Source organism: Dromiciops gliroides, chromosome 3, assembly GCF_019393635.1.
Source record: "Dromiciops gliroides isolate mDroGli1 chromosome 3, mDroGli1.pri, whole genome shotgun sequence".
Classification (NCBI taxonomy): domain Eukaryota; kingdom Metazoa; phylum Chordata; class Mammalia; order Microbiotheria; family Microbiotheriidae; genus Dromiciops; species Dromiciops gliroides.
Window position 1 is genome coordinate 348,363,273 of NC_057863.1, and position 23,368 is coordinate 348,386,640.

At 37.2% G+C, this 23,368-nt stretch overlaps 1 protein-coding gene across 1 annotated transcript; it reads left to right on the forward strand.

Annotated features, from left to right (window-relative positions):
- Nucleotides 1-738: 738 nt before the first annotated feature.
- Nucleotides 739-22,892, forward strand: MRPS22 (mitochondrial ribosomal protein S22). The gene is given in 9 exon segments (XM_043993521.1): nt 739-751; nt 3,508-3,873; nt 6,989-7,152; nt 8,616-8,780; nt 14,416-14,559; nt 15,505-15,588; nt 19,475-19,620; nt 21,130-21,238; nt 22,763-22,892. Coding segments are annotated over 9 exon segments (1,287 nt in total). The 3' UTR covers nt 22,859-22,892.
- The last annotated feature ends 476 nt before the right edge of the window (nt 22,893-23,368 follow it).

The following is a 23,368-nucleotide window of genomic DNA, read 5'->3' on the forward strand; positions in this document are numbered from 1 at the left end:
GGATTTGAATTCAGGTCCTCCTGACTCCAAGGCTGGTTCTCTATTCACTGCGCCACCTACCTGCCCCCCTACATATTAGTTTTAAAATGTACTATTATCGTTTTTATTGTATTTTTATTTATTCTGTTAAATATTCCCCAAATGTATTTTAATCTGATTTGTTCCACACTTAGGAATATTGTGGGCCATGTTTGACATCTCTTCCACAGACCACATTCCAAAGACAAACAATTAAAAAAATATATATATATTCCACTGTCCACTTCCAGCTGGGTGGGATGAATCAAAAGGTGATAGTAAATTAACTCTTTATACTTTTGCTTTCTTGAACTAAATAACCAGCAAAATATGGAGGCCTTGCAAAAACAATACATAATAATATTCTAATTGTCTAGATAAATTGTCAAGTAACCCCTATACACTGGAACAGTCTGATGCAAGAAATAATCACATGATTCTTGAAAAGAGGTTCTATGCAGATTTATATTTCTATTCCTAATGCCTAGAACAACACTTCAAACAGAGTAAATAGGCATTTAAGAGATGCTTACTGAATTGAAATGAACTTAACCACATTGAGTTGAGTTGAATAAAACCTCTGAGTCACTGAAAAGTTTGTCATAAGGTACTGGAACTTTTCAGAAGGAGCCGTCAACTTAACATACAATCTTTAACCTGCTAGGTGACCTGGTTTCCCAGAAAGAAATTATTAGTAGAAACCTAGTAAGCTAGCGAATCATGCACAGTAAAGGTAAAAGTAGCAGACCTCCCCAGTACAACAAAGGATATTCACATGATGAGCTGGAGTCATCAAGAAAAGATAAAATTTTATTTAGCTTACCCAGAAATAAAGGGAAATACATGGTACATTTCAGGATTTCCACTAAATGTTTCCATCTAGCTTTAGTGTTCTTCCCCCCTCAAATTACTGTACATTTATTCTTCTGCCTACTCATGAAATTGCCCATAGAATATAAGCATCCTGAGGAAGGAATTGTTACGTTTTAATTTTTTTGTCTTTGTATCCCCAGCTAATTCAGTTTCTACACTATCTTTCACATGGTAAGTACTTGATAAATGCTTATTGAATTATTGAATTGGGGGGAGCTCATTTTTTTTTCTTTTAAAGCTTTGCACTTGACTGGCAAACTTTAGTTATATAACAAATTCACTCAGTCAAATAGTGGATTATTCAATAATACTCAAGAAAAGACAGGATGCTTTGTCTTCCAAGACATTAAAAGTAACTCCAATCCTATCTAGCTTGTTCTTTTTTCATGAAGCTAAGAGGCCAATGATCCAGCAGCTGTTACTGCTAAAGTACCCAATGAACCCTCTCTAAGACTCAGTCTAATAAATCCTACTGCCAGTAGGAGCCCGCCTGCGAGTGAGGGATTACATAGGCTTGCCATCCAAATGCATGAATAGATCCAGAGTGGTCTACAGGCAGCCAGCCAAATATCTTTCCAGTCCCTTCAGAGGTTGTATCTCTCTCATTATCTCTCTGTCTCTGTCTCCTTCTCTCTGTCTGTCTCTCTGTCTGTCTCTCTCTCTCTGTCCCCCTCTGCCCTCCCCCCTCATCCTCCCTTGGAAAGACTGAAAATCTATACTATGTCCCTTTCACCAACCCTAATTCTGTCTTTAAAGTATTCTCTTCTCACTCAAGTGAAAAGTAAACTGTGCCAACACAGAGAACTAAGGCCCCTCTAGCTAAGGATTTTTATAGAGAAGAAGTAGGTATAAGAGGATGTGTGGGAAGAGGGTGTGACTAGAAGACAAGCTCCAGAGTAAGTCAACAAATGTTTAGTGAGAGTGTCCTATGGGGAATAAAAGAGAAGGTAAGATGCTTTCCTGCCCTCAAGAAGTATATATGTTCATGCTTTGGGTGAGAAAAATAACACATGTAAAAAAAATAGTGAACACTAGTTGGAAGCAATCAATATATATCTACTGAGCATATACTATGCACCCTTCTCTGTTTTAACTGTCGTGAAAGACACAGAAGGACAGTATAATTCCTACCTATCTGCATTTATTGGATAATTGAAAGGAAAAGACCAATAGATTTGAACCACACAAGATTTATTAGAATTTAAACAGTGTGCTATGAATCCAAAGTACTCTATGAGTAGGAATTGAGAGAAGATAGATTTGAGTTTTCAGGGAAAGCTTCGTGAGGGAGGTGGGGGTTTGAATTGGGCCTTGAATGATGAGATTGGTTGGGATAGTTAGGCAGGGCAAGGTCTGTCAAACCTGAGGGAAGGCCAGCCTGACTAGAGAAGATGATATAGTTTGAAGACAGGGGGAAATGGTAAGAACAATCTAAAAATTGGATATTTTTCTTACAAAAACATTTCCAACTTGTTTTTAAATGCTCTATTCTGCTATGTAAAATCACAGAAGATTATAGATGAAGAAACTGAAGTCCATTGAGATGAAGTGATTTGTTTGCCCAAGGTCACAGAACTAGTTTGTGCCAGAACCAAGACTAAAACCTAGGTCCCATCATTTCCAGGTGACTGTGCTCTCTTCACTATTCACAATCCTTCCTTACCTTCACTTTCTGTGAGAATCGATGGTTCACTTTCAATCTTTTCATACATGGCCTCTCCAAACCACTAGAGACCTTCTGCCTTCTTCTGGTTCAGGTATATTGATGCAGCACTCCCATTGTTTATCTGTTGTTTTTCATTTTTATAACATGATTGACCACCTCCTTTTTTCTGGTCATCCAGATTTTTGGTGATATTTTTATGACACTCACATAAGTCATCACTACATCTTACTTATACCCATCATACATCTTTCATTGCTCTTTAGATTTTCTATAATTTTGAATCTCTAAGATTGTTGTTTCGTGATTCACAGATATTTATCATCTAACAGTGAATATATGTTAAAGAGATGGAAAAGAATACCACACATCACCCCATCTTGACTATGCCACACATATCATGTGATCCTAACTATGCCAGGTAGTTTGCTTACTTCAGCAAAACCTGTTTCACCTGCATAGTGGAGTGCAATAAAATAAATATTTTATGGGGAGATATTTCCCATAGTTAGTCTTAATTCTGTTTCAATATCGTCCCTCCCATCCCACTGCTCTTCTTTCTGTCTCAAAATGACTTTGATTCCTACTTTTCTGAGATTAAGACCTCAAGGTTATCTAATCTGAATTTGATGAACCTCCTACTTCTTCCCTTTCGCGCATCTTCCAATATTTCAGGATTTTCTTTTTTTCCTCAGACTTTACACGGCACTTTGTAAACTTTCTCTTGTACGTGGGAAGTTCTATTTTGCATTATAATCATCTGTGTAACTACTAAAGTGTAAACTCCTGGAGAGTAGGGTCTCTCTTGTGTCAAAGATATTTTTTGAATCTCAATCTTTAGTTATTTTTTTATCCTGATTACCAGTCTTGAATTTCCAAAAGCCTGAAGGGCACTTATTCCAATCAATTTTGTCGAACAAATTGGCCTTTCGTGGTGGGGATTAACCTTTAAGAGAGAGAGAGACCGGCCAAAGCCCCGGGCGTGCGCAACTCCATCACCTTCCACCTGACTCTTGTCCCCGCCCCGCCCCGCCCCGCCGCCGCCGCCGCCGCCGCCGCCACTACCTCGACTACATTTCCCAGCATGCTGCAAGACCTCCCCCCAACCCCCACCCCCGACTCAGGAAGTTGAAGTCTTTCTCTGCCGGGGCAGATAGCTGGCGGAGTGATGGCGGCCTTCAGGGTGCCGGGTTTTTCCTGGCTTTGCAGAGCGACGTCTCGGGGCACTGGGCTTCTAGGGGTCAGAGCGCCTCTCCAACCCCGGCTCCTGCTCTCGCCGGGGGCCTCTGACTCTTGTCGTCGGGTTGGCTCCGAGGCCAGTAAGTGTTTCCCCGACCCCGTCCCATTCCAGGCTTCTGCCCCGTGCTCCTCAGTGTCATCTGTAGTGCGAGGCTCAGCGGGCTGGAGTGGGCCTGGGTTCAAATTTCAACCCTGCTGCTTCCGAGGGACCCTTTTGGCAAAGCCCATGAATCCCTTCTCGGAATGATGTTTTTAAATGTATAAAATCAAATACTTAGGATAGCAAAAGACACCAATTACATAGAAATACAGCGTGTCCTAAAAGTCTTAGTGCAGTTGTAAGCTTTAGCAGCTTAAATAACTTTAATACTATGAAACCGCACTGACTTTTGGGACATCAAGGAAGAAAGGAGGGAAGGAGTTAGTGTGCAGACAGACCCCAGGTTAAGAACCCCTAGGTTTCGAGATTGCTTCTGGGTGGACAGTCCTCTATTCAAGGCCACAAACATTTACTAATGATATATGTTTAGGAGTTGGAGATAAAAGATGAAACAAGACATAGGCACTCTCTTGTGAGGAGAGGAAAAAATAATGTTATGTATGATCAGAATCAACTTCATTTTATGGTTGAGGAAATTTGAGCTGAGACAACAAAGAAGCACAGTTAAATGGGAGAAGTGAGATTTTTAACTTTCTATTCCAAATTTTTTATTCTTTTTATTAAACCATAAGAAACCAATCCTATGATACTTATCTTTCTCCATTCTGTGAGCACATAGGGACTGGTAGCTAAAAGCTGTTTTTGTGGGAGTTAAGTGTTGTTCAATTGAGTCTGGATCTTTGTGACTCCATGGATCATAGCGCACCAGGCCCCTCTATCCTCTCTACAATCGCCTGAATTCTGTCTATGCTCATATTCCTTGTTTCCATGACACTATTTCTCCATCTTGTCCTCTGCCACCCCTTCTCCTTTTGCCTTCAATCCTTCCCAACATCAGGGTCTTTTCCAATGAGTCCTGTCTTCTTATTACGTAGCCAAAGTATGTATTTGACCTTGCAGTTAATTGTTGAAAGTATTGATTCTTCACTCAGCTTTCCTTTGGAGCTTTGTGGGCAAGGTGATATCTCTGCTTTTTAATACGCTGTCCAGATTTGCCATAGCTTTCCTTTCAAGAAGCATATGTCATTTAATTTCATTGCTGTAGTTGTTGTGTATAGTGATGTTTAAGTCCAAGAATATAAAATCTGACACTGCTTCTGTTTCTTCTCCCTCTGTTTGCCTAGAAATTGTGGCCACCTCTTCTAATCTTTTTTACATCTGTTAAGTCCCTACCATTTTTTGTCTTTTATCATGCCCATTTTTGCATGAAACATTTCCTTGATATCTCTAATTATATTGAAGAGATCTGGTCTTTCATATTCTATTGTATTCTTCTATTTCTTTGCATTATTCTTTTGGTGGGGAGGGCAATGAGGGTTAAGTGACTTGCCCAGGGTCACACAGCTAGTAAGTGTCAAGTGTCTGAGGCTGGATTTGAACTCAGGTCCTCCTGAACCTAAGGCCTGTGCTTTATCTGCTGTGCCACCTAGCTGCCCCTGCATTGTTCATTTAAGAAAACCTTTTTATCTCTCCTTGCTGTTCTCTGGAATTCTGCATTCAGTTAGGTATAGCTTTTCCTTTCCTTTTTTCCTTAGCTATTTGTAAAGTGGCATCAGACAGCTGTTTGGCTTTCTTGCTCTTTTACTTTGGAATGTGTTTTTGTTGCTGCTTTCTGTACAGTATTGTGAACCTCTGTCCGTAGCTATTCAGGCACTCTATCTACCAGATTTAATCCCTTAAATCTATTTGTCAATTTGACTTCATATTCATAAGAAGTGTTATTTAGATTATACTTATATGGTTTGATGGTTTTCCCTACTTTTTTCAATATAAGTCCAAATTTTGCAATAAGAAGTTCATGATCTGAGCTACAGTCAGTTCCAGCTTGTTTTAACTGATTGTATAGTGCTTCTCTACCTTTGGCTGCAAAGTATATAATCAATCTGATTTCAGTATGGACTATCTGGTGAAGTTCATGTGTGGAGTCACCTTTTGGATTGTTGAAAAAGAGTGTTTGCTATGACCAGTGAGTTTTTTTGACAAAACTTTATTAGTCATTGCCCTTCTTCATTTTGTACTCCAAGGCTAAACTTGCCTCTTTATTCCAATTATTTTTTTATTTCCTACTTTAGCATTCTGATCCTCTATGATGAATGTGACATCTTTTTTTGATGTTATTTCTAGAAGATGTTGTAGGTCTTTGTAGAACTGATAGACTTTGACCTCTTTGGAATCAGCAGTTGGAGCATAAACTTGTATTACTGTAATATGAAACAGTTTGCCTTGGATTTGAATGGATTTCATTCTGTCATTTTTGAGATTTTAGTCAAGGCGTGCTTTTCTCACCCTGTTATTGATTATGAAGGTTACTCCATTTCTTCTAAGGGATTCTTGCCCACACTAGTATATGTAATGATCATCTGAGTTAATTTCATCCATTCCTGTCCATTTAAGTTCACTGATACCCAGGATATCAATATATCTATCTCCTAGTAGACCACATTCAGTTTACTTTGGTTCATAGATCATATATTCCAGGTTCCTATGCAATATTGATCTTTATAGCCTCAGACTTTCCTCTTGTCACTAGACACACCAACAGCTGAGCTTCCTTTCAGCTTTGGCCTGGCAGCATCATTAGTACTGGAGCTACTTGTAATTGTCCTCCACTCTTCCCCAGTACTATTTTGTATACCTTACTACCAAGGAACTCATCTTCTAGTGTCATATCTTTTGTCATTTTAATACCTCACTTGGGGTTTTCTTGGCAAAGATACTGGAGTAGTTTGCCATTTCCTTCTCTAGTGTACACTGAGGTATAGGCATATTGGAATAAATATATATATATGCTTACCCCAAATTTATAACATAGTATTGTCTTCCTTTGCTATAAGCTGCATAATTGGCCTACGTGGATTCAAAGATTTCCTTTGCCTACCTTTGGGGAGTAGGAATGTGAAGGCAGATATTTTTGTGGACTTATGTCTTGAATATTGTTTTTCTATTGATATGTTTTTGTTTAGATGCCACCTGTACACTTCTTTTTGCTTTGGAGTTTTTGTTAGTTTGTATATAATTGAAGTTCATTTTGACAGATTCATCTTGCTCGGAAACAAAGAAGCCAGAATTCACAGATGAGGAAGTTCAAAATATACTCACCAAAATGACTGGTTTGGATTTACAGAAAGTTTTTAAACCAATTAAGCAAGAACTGAAACCACCAACATATAAGCTAATGACAGAAGCACAACTGGAAGAGGTATCTGATTTAAATAAATCTTACTAGAAAAATCTTAAGTGAAAATAATAAGGATTGTTTGGTGTCCTAATGACATTATTTTCTTTTATTTAAAAAAATTATTGATATATTTTGCTTTTATATCATTCACATTTCTTAGTATATCCATATCTTTCTTTCATAATTTAATATTTTAAAATAATACTCAATTTAAGAAGTTAAGAATAATAATTTTAAAATAAGAGGAAAAAATTCAGCAAGATTAAACAGTATATCAAATAAGCAGACATATGTAGTACTCTGTACCACTGGTGTCAGATTTAAGTAGAAATGGAATATTCTCTTAAAAAATCACAAATGAACATTCTTTATGTTGTAATGTATTTTAAAAATTTTTTTATCTTTTTTAAATTTCCTAGTTACATTTTAATCTGGTTCACACTAACAAAAAGTGATTTGATACTATTTCTCTACATCTGTAACCCCACACCTCTGTAAAGAAGAAAAGGACATTTGTACTTGTGCCTATTTCTTCTTTGGGTCCAGGCTTATTTATTATAATTTCAGAATGTTCATTTTTTATTATTTTGTTATTTTTTTCATTATAATTGTGTATGTTGTTTTCCTATGGTCAGTTCATTTTCTGTAGAAAGTTATGATTTGTGAGAGTAGGCCATGTAGGTAATTGAAGTATTTTTTCTAAGAAAATACTTAAGTATATTGAGGCGCATAGTATAGCCCAAACTGGGAAAACTGAAATGAAATGATTGAAGGCACTAAAGTTGATTTTTTTCTTGCTATATCTGTTGGACATGCATCACATTTACTAGCCCTTTCTAACTAAAAAGTGAAATCTTCTGCATTCTGTCTCCTTTCCTGGAAGGTCATCTTGTTAGCCACTTGTTGAAAAACATTGGGGAAAACAATTTCTGATTAGCATCTAGTTGCACCATTGAGACATTTGGTTCTAACTTTGGTTCTAACCCACTGCCTCAAATAATGCCTTCTGGGCAAATTTATTGTTAAGAATGTGAGTATGGTTCTTCTGTTGCCTCTTATAAATTGCCTCTCATCTTAAACATATTCCTGCTTTTTATATTCATAGTTGATAGCATATTCACACAATGAGATAACAAAGATCTAGTTACCAGCAATTCTACTCATGCACATGAAAATAAAGTTTTTATTTGTGAACGGAACTATTTTTTGCAGCTGGGGCAGCTAGGTGGCACAGCAGATAAAGCACAGGCCTTAGGTTCAGGAGGACCTGAGTTCAAATCCAGCCTCAGACACTTGACACTTACTAGCTGTGTGACCCTGGGCAAGTCACAACCCCAATTGCCTCCCCCCCCCCCCCCAAATACACATTTTCAACAACTACTCCTTAAGTTTTAAGTTAATAAATGATTTTTTTTGATTGATCATGTGGGCTACTTCATTGTGTGATTAACTAATCTTTGGAAAAAAACTATTTTATTTTGTAGGCCAAAAGACATGCCATTGAGGCAGCTAAAGAACGGTTAAAAATGCCTCCTGTGCTGAAAGAACGAAAGCCAATCAATGATATATTAGCAGATGATAAAATTCTTGAAGGAACTGAGACTGCCAAATATGTGTTTACTGATTTAACGTATAGCATTCCACATCGTGTGAGTATATTTCTAAATGCCATTACTTAGTGCTTTCATAGGCGATTTTAGGCTGACAGGAGTCAGTATTACTTGATCCTGCTTTCCACAGTATAGCCAGACCATAATTGGTGGAACTGTGTAGTTCACTGGTAAAGGAAAGGCCATCCTGCTTTTCAGTTTCTGAATAAAGTAGAAAAGTGTAATATGTTTAGAGAGCAAAATTTGAGTCCATCTTAGAATCCTGCTTTAATGACTTAGATCACCATGTATTCTCCAACGTTAAAGATCAAAGCAGTCTCAAAAGTTGAGTAGTAGAATGTACAGAAGCATAACTAAGACTGTATGTGAGGTTACAATTGTATTTGAGATTCAGGAACTCTGATTTTGTAATAAAGTCCAAGGAGAACACAAATCTTTATAAATTAAGTCCAGTCCGTAGCTTTTCTTTATATATGGTACTAAGAGCTGGGTCAACCAGTTTTGTTACTAGGGAACAACAGCCCACAAAGAGAAAGTTGAGGTAGAAATTTTACGGGGGAAAATGGTAAAGTAAGGAAGAATTTTCTTTGTTGACTCTAAGGAATCCACTCTGGATAGTTGAAGCTTTTCTAGAAGGTATTTTTTTTTTGTTGAAAATTTGAATATGATTTTCAAGAGCCTCTATGCATTCTAGAATACCTGTTGGGTATTTCATGTACTGTAAAAATAATATCACTACCATTACTTTTGCTAAAACATTTTTAAAGAAATAGCTCTGCTATTTCTTGAAGCTACCCACAGCTTCAAAGAAATAGTGTTTCTTTAAGTTGAGGTGTCATTGTCATTTTTTTTTTCATTTTTCTGTTTTAGGCTATAAAATAATTTTGGAAGTTGGAAAAATTTACAGTTTTACCAGTGTAAATATAGTAGAGTCTTTTATAATTCTCAAGTAGGAAGACCATGACTAATATCAACCTTATATGTTAACATGTGTGTTATATGTGTTGAATCAGGCTTTTAGCATATGTAGTAGTTAGATTTCAGGAGATATGACTTGAGCAAGATATGGGCAGTAGTAGGGTGCTACTGTATAAATAAAAACATAAAGTACAGAATCTTTTGAATTGGAACCTAGAATCTAGGACTGGGTAACCCAAGTTAATTTAATAGTATGGTCTAGCAACTTGACTTTCAGAAACTGATTTTGAATTTAGGTCTTCAGCTGCTCAGGTACTTAGGTAAAATGACCAAAATTCTTTTTGGAAGAGCTGTGCTTCTTTGGTGTAGTTTTTTTCCTCTTTCATAGAGATTTGCTCAGATAGCTTTGGATTGCATGTCTTTAAAGCCCAGTTTAAATTTTTTAAACTTCTGAACATTTGAGAGTTTGAGGTCCATAGCATCTAGTGGACTAAAATAGTTATTAAACCATCTAGATAATGAGAATGCAAAGAAATCCCTGCCCTTAACTGTCACTTGGAGAGATAAGATAATATGTAAAAAGTCTAATAAGAACACAAGTGATAGAATAAGACAGTGTGTGATTTATTGCCAAATAAATAAGACAAGATATGCTTCGAATTCAGGGGAAGAAAAAATCCTTGTTGGCTAGAGTGGGACAGGGTGGTTTGGAGGTGAGAGATAAATGAAATCTGTGAGAACACTTTATCTCTGAAATTTATTAATGTCTGTAGCACAGACAATGTGATGAACTATAGAAAGACAAAATTGAATTTTAATTCTTGGAGTTATTTATTTTGTTTTTTTACGAGCTTGGCAAGTAAATGATTGATTTAAACCAATTTGTATAGGAATTTAGAGATGATTATCAAGTCCTGGACAAGAAACTGAACAATTTAAGAGCACAGGTGACACGCCAGTCAAGAAATCAACCTTTGATGCCATTGATCCTCTTTGAAAACAAAGGACAAACAATATCTTAAGAGAATGAATTGAAAATAGTTAAGACCTAAAATTCTACCATGGAAATCTATCCAAGAGGAATGGAAAGCTTGAAAGGTGACACAAATACATGGTATTCCTGTGAGGAATAAAATGAGAATGATAGGGACCTAAAATGAACTGATTGAGTTCTGTCACTTTAGATTTTAAAGACCTAGAGAAGAAAGAAGGGAGAACTTTCAGTGGTTCCCCATTACCCCAGTGATTAAATAAAACTTAAACTTGACTCCTAAAGTCCTTCGCAGTCTAGTGTCTGCCTACTTTTCCAGATTTATTGCATACTTCCTTAAAGTCTCCTTGCTATACCCTAAACTCTACAGTCCATTTCCCACCATGACTGCACAGGCTGTCTCCTATGCCTGGAATGTGCTCCCTCACTTCTGCCTGTTATGATCCCTACCTTCCCTCAGTATCCAGTCTATGGGCCATCTCCTGTGGGAGGCCTTTCCTGACCCTTCAGTCATTAGTACTATCTCCATGTACTCATGTATAATTTAACCTGTTTACACATGTCCCCCAATAGAATGTAAACTTTTTGAGGGCGGGGCATGCTTTTTATTTTGTTTCTGTACCCTGAGCATCTAGCAGAGTGCCTTCCTTACATGTCATTAGAATCAAAAGCACATTACAGGGTGAATACAAAAGGGTAGTGATGTTCTGTAAGAACACTATGAAGAATACCTAAGATCAGAAATTGGCTACAGCTGTTGGTGCATGCTGAGGAAGGCAAAAAAGCTTTTTACCTATGTTAGATGCAAGAGGAAGGTTACAGAAAACTGTCTGTTTAGGGGTCTTTAAGATGATGATAATGAAGAAGATACTTCAGTTTACTAAGGAGAATTATTTTCAAACTGGGAAGAATAGAAATGATTTTTCAGAAGTTGAAACCAAGGATAAGTAAGGAGATGGTATGAAAGCACCTAAATGGCATCAGTAAGTTGAAATCACTAAGTCTAGGCACACTATGTCCTAGAATATCAAAAGCACTGGAAGATGTTATTAATGAGTGGGTGAGCTTTGAAAGCTTAGAAAATAGGAAAGATATTAAAAGACTGTTGTGTTGTTCTTCAATCTTTTCTGACTCTTTATGACCCTGTGGACCTATTGTCTATGAGGTTTTCTTGTCAGAGATACTGGAGTGGTTTGCCATTTCCTTCTCCAGTTTTATGCAGGCAGGGGTTAAGTGATTTGCCCAGGGTAACACAGTCAGCGTCTGAAGTAAAATTTGAACTCTGGTCTTTTAGACTCTAGGCCCAGTGCTCAGGTACTGTGTCACCTAGCACTTGCTCGCGCTCTCTCTCTCTCTCTCTCTCTCTCTCTCTCTCTCTCTCTCTCTCTCACACACACACACACACACACACACACACACACACACACACACACACACACACTGTCCCTATTAAAAGGATAAATAACATAATTTTCAAAAGGGTGTAAAGAATTAATTGTTATTTGAGGTTTTTATGCCTCTGCGCACTGGCCTGGGGCTCTGCAAATCGCACGGTGCTCCATCCACTGGTTGTAGCTGTTGCCATGGCACTGGCACCTCATATCACCACTCACTGATACCTACATGGGCCTGGCAAAATTATAATAATTGGAAGCCTAGTGAGGGCAGTCATGTGACTATCAGAGCGGCCATCCAATTGGCTCGGGGCTGTGTGGGGTTTTCTGGGATTGGGGAGGAGAATTTGCCATTCTAGCTTGGAAGGCAAGAGGATCTCTGCTGTGTATTCTCAGCTGATTCCTGGGTGGTGGCATTTTTTCCAGGTTGTATAATTTCCCTTTCCCCATTTTATTTCCTTTCCCTTGATCCAACTGATCCTGTTTGTGGTTTTTTTTTTTTTAAGTTCTTGTTAAAATAAATCCTGTTCTGTTTTGAGGGAGGCTGCCGGTCTCCTTCCTTGTCCCAATATTGTGGCAAGCTGCTTAGCTAACACTCCCCAATTAAAAATTGGTCCCCACAAGGGGAAAAGTGGGATTTTGAGATTGTATTCAGTATTAACAATTTGACTTGATGGCCAAAATTCTAGAAATTATTAAAGGCATTGTTTGTGATCATTTGGAAATTCTTAAGCATTAAGCATCAGTATGTCAAGAACAGGTATTGCTAGATTACCTTTATTTCCCTTTTTGGCAAGGGAATTACTAGCACAGGGGAATATTGCAACATATGATACCTAGATTTCAGCAGAAAGATTTATATAATCCTTGTGTAACAGATATTTGTTAAGTGTTTATCAGGCACTAGGAATACAAAGGCTAAAGTGATATAGTCCTTGCCCTCAAAGGGCTTACATTTTGTGTGGATTCAGAACTAATTGAATGAATTGGATGCAAAGAATAGCTAATATATCTAAAGGGAGTTATAGAGTGGTGTCCCCTTGGCACCTATCCTTGGCCTTTAGCTTTTCGGAATGAAGGCATAGTTGGCATGCTTATCAAATTTGAAGATGACATGAAATTGGGAAGGACAGGTGACACATGACAAGTCAGTATAAAAACAAGATCTTGACAGGCTAGAAAAATAGGCCAACTAACTAAATAAAATTTGGAAGGGAGACCAGGGTAGCACTGGATCTGGAGGCCATACATTAAGAGGGTCAGTTGAAGGAAGTGGGGATATTAATGTGGTGAAGAGAAGATTTAGGAGTATGTGATGACTGTCTGCAAGTATTTGATGGCTCATCATGTGGAAGAGGGATTAACATTATTCTTGGCACCAGAGAGCAGGATCAGGAGTTAAATTAGTGGAAGCTGCAGAGAAGCAGATTTTCAACTCTGTGTAAAGAAAACTTCTTGAAAATTAGAGCTTTTCAAAAGTAGAATGGGTATGCCAGGGGAAGTGGTCAGTTCCCTTTCACTTGATGTTTGCAAATGAATGTTACATGAACACTTGTCTAGGGATATTGTTGTGGAGATTGCTATTAAGGTATGGATTGAAGGAAATTATTTCTTGAGGCCCCTTCCAACTTCAAGTTCCTTTGACTCTGAAAAGGAAATGAAACAACATGGAAAGATTTAGTTTCCTTTAGAAACATTCAAGTAAATATTAAATTGTATTTTGGGTCTACCATTGGGGCTTTATAGCAGTGGTGTCAAACTTAAATAGAAATGTATCCCTGAAGGTCTTATTGACTTAGAAAATCACAACTTAGCATTATCTGTGTTGTATTATATTTTTATTTAATTTGTTAAACATTGCCCGATTATAGCTTCACTCAGAAGTTTTGTTGGCCTGAGTTTGATACCTTTGTTTTATAGTACCATTATTTAAGTTAACCCAATTTATTTCAGCACTTATCATACCTAGTAGGTATTGTAGATACTATATTTATTGAATTTACTTTTAGAGTGGTTATTTATGAGTTCCATAAAATACAAGTACTAAGGAAGAAAAGTAAAACCTTGACAAGTCTTTGTAGTTTTAAAAACAACTATACAAGGGGGCAGCTAGGTGGCACAGTGGATAAAGCACTGGCCCTGGATTCAGGAGGGCCTGAGTTCAAATCCAGCCTCAGACACTTGACACTTACTAGCTGTGTGACCTTGGGCAAGTCACTTAATCCTCATTGCTCCCCCCCCCCCAATAACTATTCATGATTGCTTTTTTACATTGTACATTGTTGATTGCAGATTAATAAAGGAATTTAATGAGACACTGAAGCTAAAAATACATTCCGAAATCTCACCTTTAATTTGTTTTCAATTATAGGAGCGTTTCATTGTTGTCAGGGAACCGAGTGGTATTCTACGCAAAGCTTCCTGGGAAGAACGAGACAGAATGATACAGGTCTTTTTCCCAAAAGAAGGTCGTAAGATTTTTCCACCACTTATGTTCCAAGAAGAAAATCTTCCAGTAAGCTGACTTTCATCTCTCTGTCTGTTTGTCTGTCTCTCTGTCTATCCATCCATCCATCTGTCCACTTATCTATATATTTACCTACCTATCTGTTTATCAATCTGTCCATCTATCCACATCTGTAGATCTATGTGGTTATATAGATCTTTATCATATATATTATGTATGAGAATGCAGCAAGTGTGGATTGTTGCTTGGCTGCATATGTGCTGTTTATATGGGCATTTTAATTAGTTGGTAATCATTGAAAAGTTAAGAGTCTTCATCACTTACAGATTTTAGGATGACTTTTCAAATTTGAAAAACAGCCACCAATATTATCAGTATCCACATAACCTCAGCTCTTTGGCATGGATTTGGGATGCTATCTGAAATCAAAGGGGCTAAATATAGAGTCTGCAGATTACAGTTTGAACCTTGTCTCTGACACATGCTAGTTTTGTAACCATGAACACTTAACTTTCTTAAACATCTGATTCCACATTTTTTAAATGGAGATAGTTTGTATTCCTACCCCTCCAGCCATTATGGTAAGGAATACTTTCACCTTTAGAGAGCTATATAAATGTTTGGGTTTTTTTTTTTAAGTTTTTAATTTTTGTCCAGACCTGTGATTTAATTATAGTAGGAAACTTATAGTGTGAAAAATTCCCACTGTTGAAAATCATCCATAATGTATTGTCTTAGGGAATTGCCTGGGGCACTGAGAGAGAAAATTACTTCTCTATGGTAACAGAACAAGTGTGTGTCAGAGTCAGTCTAGAACACTTAACCCTGAGACCAGCCCTTTATTCACAGTGTCACACTGCCTTTTGAATTCTTCTTAATGTTGTTATCGTAGTATGTATACTTTTTGGTGCAAATACAAATCATTGTTACAGCAGTTTTTGATTATCTGTGTTGCTCTTCTGATTACAACTCTGATTTGTTGAATTGTTCTAGACTTTGTTCAGTCAGCATCGTCATGAAGATGTCCTCAATCTCTGTGTTGCACAGTTTGAGCCAGATTCAGCTGATTATATTAAAGTAAGTGTATTCAACAGTTTCAGAAATGATAAGAAATCTGTGCTTAAAATATCATCTGTAAATAGGATTTCTGAATCCCAGAAAACAGTACTTGGTTATAAATTTCAGCAACGAAAAATCATTTTTAGTAAATTAGAGCTGGCACAAAGTTGTAAGTACTGCATTGCATATTAAAATTCAAAAACATGCAGCACTTGCCTTTTAACTGTTCATTAAGTTTGGCTCAGATATTTCAGAATTTAGGGGGCAACAGCCATCTACTCTAACCATCCCCAAAATAGTTTCTACTGCAGCATATCCAGGAAGTGGAAGACCACCAAGGAAGAGGAACCTACCAACTCTTGAGGCAGCCCATTTCACTTTGGAAGAGCTCAGAGTTAGAAGGGTTTTTCTGACATCAAATCCAAATTTGCTTATTTGTAACTTAAAATTAGTGTTTCTTGTTCTATTGTATAGAGCCACACAGAGCAACTCCAGTGCTTCTTCTACACGGTAGTTCTTCTCTTCTCAAGGCTAAACATTCCCAGGTCCTTCCACTTGGAAGGTCACATGGTATAGGGAAAGTAGCCCTGACTCTGGAATCAGATGACCTGGCTTTATTGCACCTCTAAAGCTTGCTACATATGTGACCCTGGGCAAGTCACTTATCCTCTCTGGGCCTCAGCTTCCTCATCTGTGAAATTAAGAGTTTGGATGAGATGATTTCTGAGGTCCCTTCCAGCTCTGCATCTATGATTCAATGATCCTATCAATTCATCGTCATCTGCCATGGACTCAAGACCCTTTAATATCTTCATTGCCCTCTGGATACTCTTTTGCCTATCAGGGTCTTTCTTAAACTGCAGCACCTAGAACAGACTACAGTACTTCACATATGGTCTAACCTGGGCACCGGTGTTCTAACCTGTCTGCAGTTCTGATTTTGCTGTCTGTTGTGCTAGCTCTCCCAAGTTTTCTTTCATCTACAAATTTGATGAAGATGCCATCAATGTTTTTTTTCATTGTCAGTAACAAAAATATTAAACAACATGGCCAAATAGATCCCTGGAGCACTTTACCAGAGATAGTGAACTTCAAGTTGACATTAAACATTAACTTCTCTTGGAATCCAGAATCCATCTAATTGTATTATCATCTAATTCTCATCTCTCTATCTTTTCTGTAGGAATTGTATGTTATTTTGTAAGACATTTTGCTAAAATCTAGACAAACTCCAGCTATAGCAACCCTGCCATCCTGCTCTTTCTGATCACTGCATCCTTGTCTAGATGATAAGCAGCCATCTCTATAAGGGACTTAAAAGAATTTTCCCAAGAATCAAAGCCAAACTCATTGACCTAAATTGTAGACTATTCTTTTCCCTTTTCTCAAAAATCAAAATCTTAGCCCTTCTCTGGGGTCTTTCACATGTCTTTGGAAGGGCTCAGCAGTCATACCTGCCAATTTCATTACCTTCTTACTGTTTCCTTACTTATCTTAGCAATCCAAACTCCATTAGCCATTTTTGTTCTGTCTTTTTCCAGTGCAGAATTCATTCTTTTTGTTTTTGTTTTTTTTAGTGAGGCAATTGGAGTTAAGTGACTTGCCCAGGGTCACACAGCTAGTAAGTGCTATGTCTGAGGCCGGATTTGAACTCAGGTCCTCCTGAATCCAGGGCTGGTGCTCTATCCACTGCGCCACCTAGCCGCCCCTAGAATTCATTCTGCTTGGCAGAGAAAACAAGCAAAATAAGAATGAAACAACTCTGTGGTCATTTTTTGTCTGTCACCTGCCCTGCAACTCCACATGGTAGTGCTGACCCTTGAGCCTTTTTTCCCCCCCAGTATAGACAAAAAGGCTTTTTGTTGTCTTTGCTTTTCTTGCCAGCCTCAGCTTATTCAAAGCTTTAGCCTTCCTGCCACTATTTGTAGAGATCTGATACCCTCATATATTTGTTCTTTGTTTCCTGCCCATACTTCCATCTTTTCTACTTAGCTTTTTAAGATATAAGTATATTGAATGAATGAATGAAAATTTAAGTGCTTATCATTTGACAGGCACTTGCTAAGCACTGGGGATACAAGTACAAAAGTAAGATAGTCCCTGACTTCAAGGAGGATATGGAAGTGGTTGCCAGGGAAGTATATTTTGGTCTGGGAAGTCGCAGGGATGGTGAATGGATCTGTAGGACAGTTGACCAGCAGAGATTGACGGGATTTTTCCAGAAGCAATGACGAAATTGATTTCTTTGCTATTCTCAAAGTCATAGGTAGAAAGGGAGTAGAATATATATGTAGCAGTAAGGCGGATGACAAGAAAATGGCTAATCTGACATAATGGGTCTGGGGATGACTACATATTTTATGCTCTCACCCCATCCTTTTGTTGGTTCTGCTTCTCTAGAATTTATTTTGAGGTATTATTTTAAAGTGGTTTTGAGTAGAATTTGAGAGAGCTCAGTCCTTGCCTTTTTTCCACTATCTTCCCAGCTGTTCACTTTCTAAGTTAATTCTTAAATTCTCTGTTTTTCATCTCTTCCCTTCATTGGATAACAGTGAAGAAAATGTAACCTGTGCCTGCATGGCCTGAATTTTCTTGTCTAAGACTTCACAATCTTTGGCTACATTTTTTTAGCTTCTTTCTGGTCACACGAATGATCAGTAGTGAGCAGTAGTCAACCATCTTGATGAATCTTGGAATGCTCTGTGCTATGTCTTGAATATATGCCCCAGTAAGACAAGGCCTCCCTATTGTTATCAGGTAGACAGGCTACTTTCAGCAGTAAATCACCATCCATTATTATCCATCACTTCTTCCTTGGACCCTCATTGTGTGATATTTTGAATTACTGAGAGCACATTTTCTTTTTATCCATCTATGTGCTCATTGGTTTTGTTGCAGTTGTTGAGTAATTTTCAGTTGTGTCTGACTCTTCGTTAACAACTATTTGCTATTTAATTAATGTAGGTTACATGGCCTGTTATTTATGTAACCTTAGACAACTCAACCTCTTTGGATGTCAGTTTTTCCTATCAATAAAATGAGGGTTGAACTGGATGACCAATTCTAAATCTCTGAGTCCTAAAATAATTTAATTATTCCTATAGACTTATAGCTAAATTAAGGTGCTCAGTACCTTGATTAATTACAGCCTGGTTCAAAATTACTGGTTTAATTTGCCACAGTCTAGAGTACACTTATCTGAGAGATTATACTTGACTATTTGGACTCTAAGGCAATTCCTTTTTCTTTGGTGAGACTCTCATTAATAGATCTTACAAGTGATTAAATTCCAGGCACCAATTAATATTAGTTGAGACCATCATATGTAAGTTTGGTTGTATGAAGATTTGTGGAGACAGTATACTTTTTAGGAATATATGCCAGCTCAGGAACACAATTTCCCTACTTAATATTTCTCACATGATTCACTTGCTTTGATTTTACTACATATTGAAGGGCAGAGCATACTGGAATTGAAGTCAGAGGCCCTGGGGTTCAAATCCTGCTCTGCCTCTTTGATCTTTAGTTTCTGTCTTTTGATTAGGACTGGTGATTTCATTTGTATAGAGAAGTCCTAATGAGGACATTCCCTCTACCAATATACATCAGCATCTGCTCCACAACTGGAATGCTTAGATAGTTACCTGGGGCACCTGGAGGTTAATGACTTGCCTCCTGTCACAAGGCCAGTACTTGGTAGAGACAGATCTTGATCCCATGTCTAAGGACTGATACTAGCTCTCTGTCTCCAATCCTTTGCTTCCTCATCCACAAAATGAGGATATTGATACTTGTTGTGAGGCCTGTTGTGAGGAAAGTGCTTTGTTAACTAGTGAAATATTGCATAATTGTGGGCTTTTGTCCTTACTGTTAATGACATAATATATTCCTTTATTATGAATAGATTCATCACCAGACATATGACGATATAGAAAAGCATGGAAAATATGACCTTTTGCGTTCAACAAGACACTTTGGTGGAATGGTCTGGTATCTGGTAAATAGGAAAATGATTGATGGTTTGCTGATTGACCAGATTCAGAGAGATTTGTAAGTAAAGTCTTTTGCAAGTAATTGACGTTTTTCTATTTAATGTGGAGACAATAAAGCAAAACTTTAATTAGGATGTTGTTTTCCTTTCACAGGTGATTAGGTTTCCTGTTTTGTGTGTAATATGTTTATAACAATCATAGTCTAACCAAGCACAGACACAAGCAATCTTAACTCTATAACAATAGGTATGGTTACAGAGAGAGAGAGAGCGAGCATCTTTGAACAAAGTTTAATATAAAAGAAAAGATTGTGACAGCTTTTACTTTGCTAATTTTTAGCTTCCTGATAGGTTCTGAAATATTTCATTTTAAAAGTTATAATTCATAGCAGACCAGTATTAAATTATATCAGATAGATGTATACATGTATTAGGTTAGAAATTAGACTAGATGACCTTTTAGTCTTTTTCCAACTGTGTATTAAAAAAGTTTTGATAGTACTGAAAAAAAAATCACAGAATTTTATAGTTTGAAGGGATCTCAGAGACCATCTACTCTATAGCCAAATACAAATCCTGACTATAATGTATGTAGAATGTAGTTTATCTGGCCTTTGTTGAACACCTTCAGTAAGGGGAATTATCTCCTTTTGGAAACAATTCCTCCCACTTTGGTTTGGGTTAATTCTTATATTAGGAAAAATTTGTTATTACACGTCTGGCTGAGCTTGTTCATCTTAGCTTGTATGGTTGGTGGTGCTCAAAACCAAAACTCATATCAGATTTATTTTTGCTTTGAATAAATGGGAGTATTCAGTTCCCCTCCAGATCTGGTGATTTTAAATAGAGATGTTTTTAGATTTTTTTTTTTTGGCGGGGCAGTGAGGGTTAACTCGATGCCCAATTTCAGGGATTTTAAAAGGGATGATTTTGACTATCATAGATATAATATTTGGCTTCTGTGGTGACTTTAGAACCCACCCCCCTACATAAGATGCCAGTCTACCAAACCACATTTCTTGCCAAATGAGATATAAGCAGTTCATAAATCTAGAGCTGGAAGGGACCTTAAAGGCCATCTAGTTCAACCTTCATTTTACAGATGAAGAAACTGAGACCCAGAGAAGTTAACCAACTTTCCCAAGGACACATAAGTATTATCAGAAGCAGTTCCAAGCCATATTCATGGGCAATGGGGATTCACTTCCAGGGCTTCTGCCCATTTTTGTTGCCAAATAAAAACAGATGGGGTGTGGTTGTTGTAGAAAGGTAAAATGAAGAGACAAAGTGGTACTTAGGAGGATCTACTCTCTTCCCCTCTCTAATCCCACCCCCCTTCCTCTCCACCCTCTCTACCAAATCTCATGGTGAAATGTGTTCCTGACATTTAATGCTGGTGATTGGTTGCATTTTTATATAAAAAACAATGTTTTAATTGTAGAGTGTAAAGCATTCAGTATTATTTTTTATTATTATTTATGACTAGGTGGATATTAAATGTTGATTTGTAGAATATCAAAATTGCATACAAACTGATATTTGATTAAAATATAAAACAAATTTTTCAGAATGGATGATGCCACAAGTTTGGTCATTCTGTATCACATGCTCCACCCACATGGAAATTCAGCTAAGCAGGCTAAAGAACAAGGAGCTGAAGGATTAGACTTAATTAAGGTAAATTACACTATTTCTTATCTTCTTTGTGTTGAAAAGTAATGAACGATTTCAAATAGCTTGAGTATCCTGAGAAACCACACTTTAAAGCTGCATTTTAAAAAGGGGGTGGATTTTTGTCAGTTTGTTGCTATGAAGACATGATAAATACTGCAAAAGCTCTGGGTGGTATTTAAAGGGAGAAATATCAACAACAGTTTGGGTAATAGAAAGACTCTTGATAGAAGGTGATGCATGTGTGTGTTCTTCATCATGTTCATATTTAGGTGGTCCAGAGGCTGAAGTTTGCCAGGTCAGAAATAGAATAACTACTCGAGCAGGAATCCTTCACTGTACTGTCATTGAACAATATTTATGGGGTCATTGGTAGGCCTAATGTATGTACAGAGGAAGAACATGAAGAGGGGCAGAGAGAAGAAAGGGGCAAGAATTTTCTAACTGCATTTACACCATAGTTCAGCTTTGTTTGAATGTGTATTTCTTTAGGGAAATATGGAAATGGATGGAAGGAGTTAGAGTGTATGTTTAATATTTGCAAGACTGATTTGTGTTTAATTTTTTGAAATCCTTATATTTGCATTGCTAAGGTTCAAAGATATGGAGACCCTTTTTCAGTCTCTTTTGGAGCCTGTTAATAAAGAGTATAGATTGCATATTTTTCTTGTTAACTATTAGCCAACTAGTATTCATAAATTCATTTCCATGAGCATTGAGAATTTTGTATCATATTGGTATGATGCAAAACTTCCTCTGGTAGTTGCTGTACAGTTTAACGTGTCATAACAATATGGGTAGCTTTATCTGAGACTTGTTAGGGAAGAAAAATGACCACAATGATCCCTGCTGTTTTAGGATTTATAGAGAGGACAATGTGGTATACTAGAAATAACAGAAGAACTATGTTCAAGTGTTGACTGCCTTTTCAACAGCTGTGTAACTTGGAGCAAGTCACTTTAACTCTCTGGGACTCAATTGTCTCATCTGTAAAATGGGAGTATTGAGATTTATACTGCTACCTTGCAGGGGAATATTCCTTAGCAATTCATTGTAACAAATCTGGGTTTTCCCCCCCAAGACCCCCCAAAACAAGAGGAATCAATAAGAATTGTAACTTTTTTATAACTAATCTTTTGATGTGAAAAGTTGCTCCTCAAATCATGATTAATAAAATGGTGTTACATAACACCTTGCAAATTCTTGGAGTCCATAGAGTTTTTAGTTTACTCTGAAGGAAGTGGCTTGTTGCAGGATGTTTGCTTTTTATTTTTTCCCTAATTCTCTTGATCTTTCTTACATTTAAAAAGCCCCATTAACATAGTACTAGACTTTAGAACTAGAGCTCCTTAAAATTTGACTTTGTGGGCTGGAGCAGAGAACTTACTCTTTCTGGACTTAAAACAGTACACTTATATTATTTCAACTGCTCTAGAAGCCATATAATATGGAGAATAATATGGAGGAAAAGCACATATTTTTAAAAAATAAGCCATTTGATAACCTTTTTTTTCTTTTTTTCCTAAACAGGTCTTTGCAAAAACAGAAGCACAAAAGGGAGGATATATAGAACTGACTTTACAGGCTTACCAAGAAGTGCTAAGTAGTCGTTCTGCAGCTTCCTGAAGAAAGTAATTAAATAAATTATCTTTTTATTCAATACTGTCTTGATTTGTCTTGGTTTCACATTGAACAGAATGTTGTATAATCAACAATTACCCCCCCCCCCAGTCAAGGTTAGAAGTTGTATCAAGTCAGTTATTAAAAAGTTGCAGGTATTTTCTATTAATAAAAAGGAAAATTATTGGGTTTTTTATGGCCTACAAGGAGAAGATTGATCCTTGTATTTGCCTGTTCAAAGAAATAACATAAGGATAAAATGAGGTTGAGAGGCTCGCTTTGATGATTACTTATACAAGCTGACTAAAGAAAGAAGTTTGTGTCAGTAGAAAAAGGGTAACTGACGAAGAGGCCAAAGTAGAGAGAGCAGGATGAGTGTCTGAGGAACTCATGTCCCAAGAGCCGCAGGGTTGGGAATCAAATACAATAATAGTAGGTCATTAAACAATTACTCCTGTCCCTTAGCCCCTAAATCATGGTTTTGAGTATCCAAGGCATTATTGAATTTTTAAAACA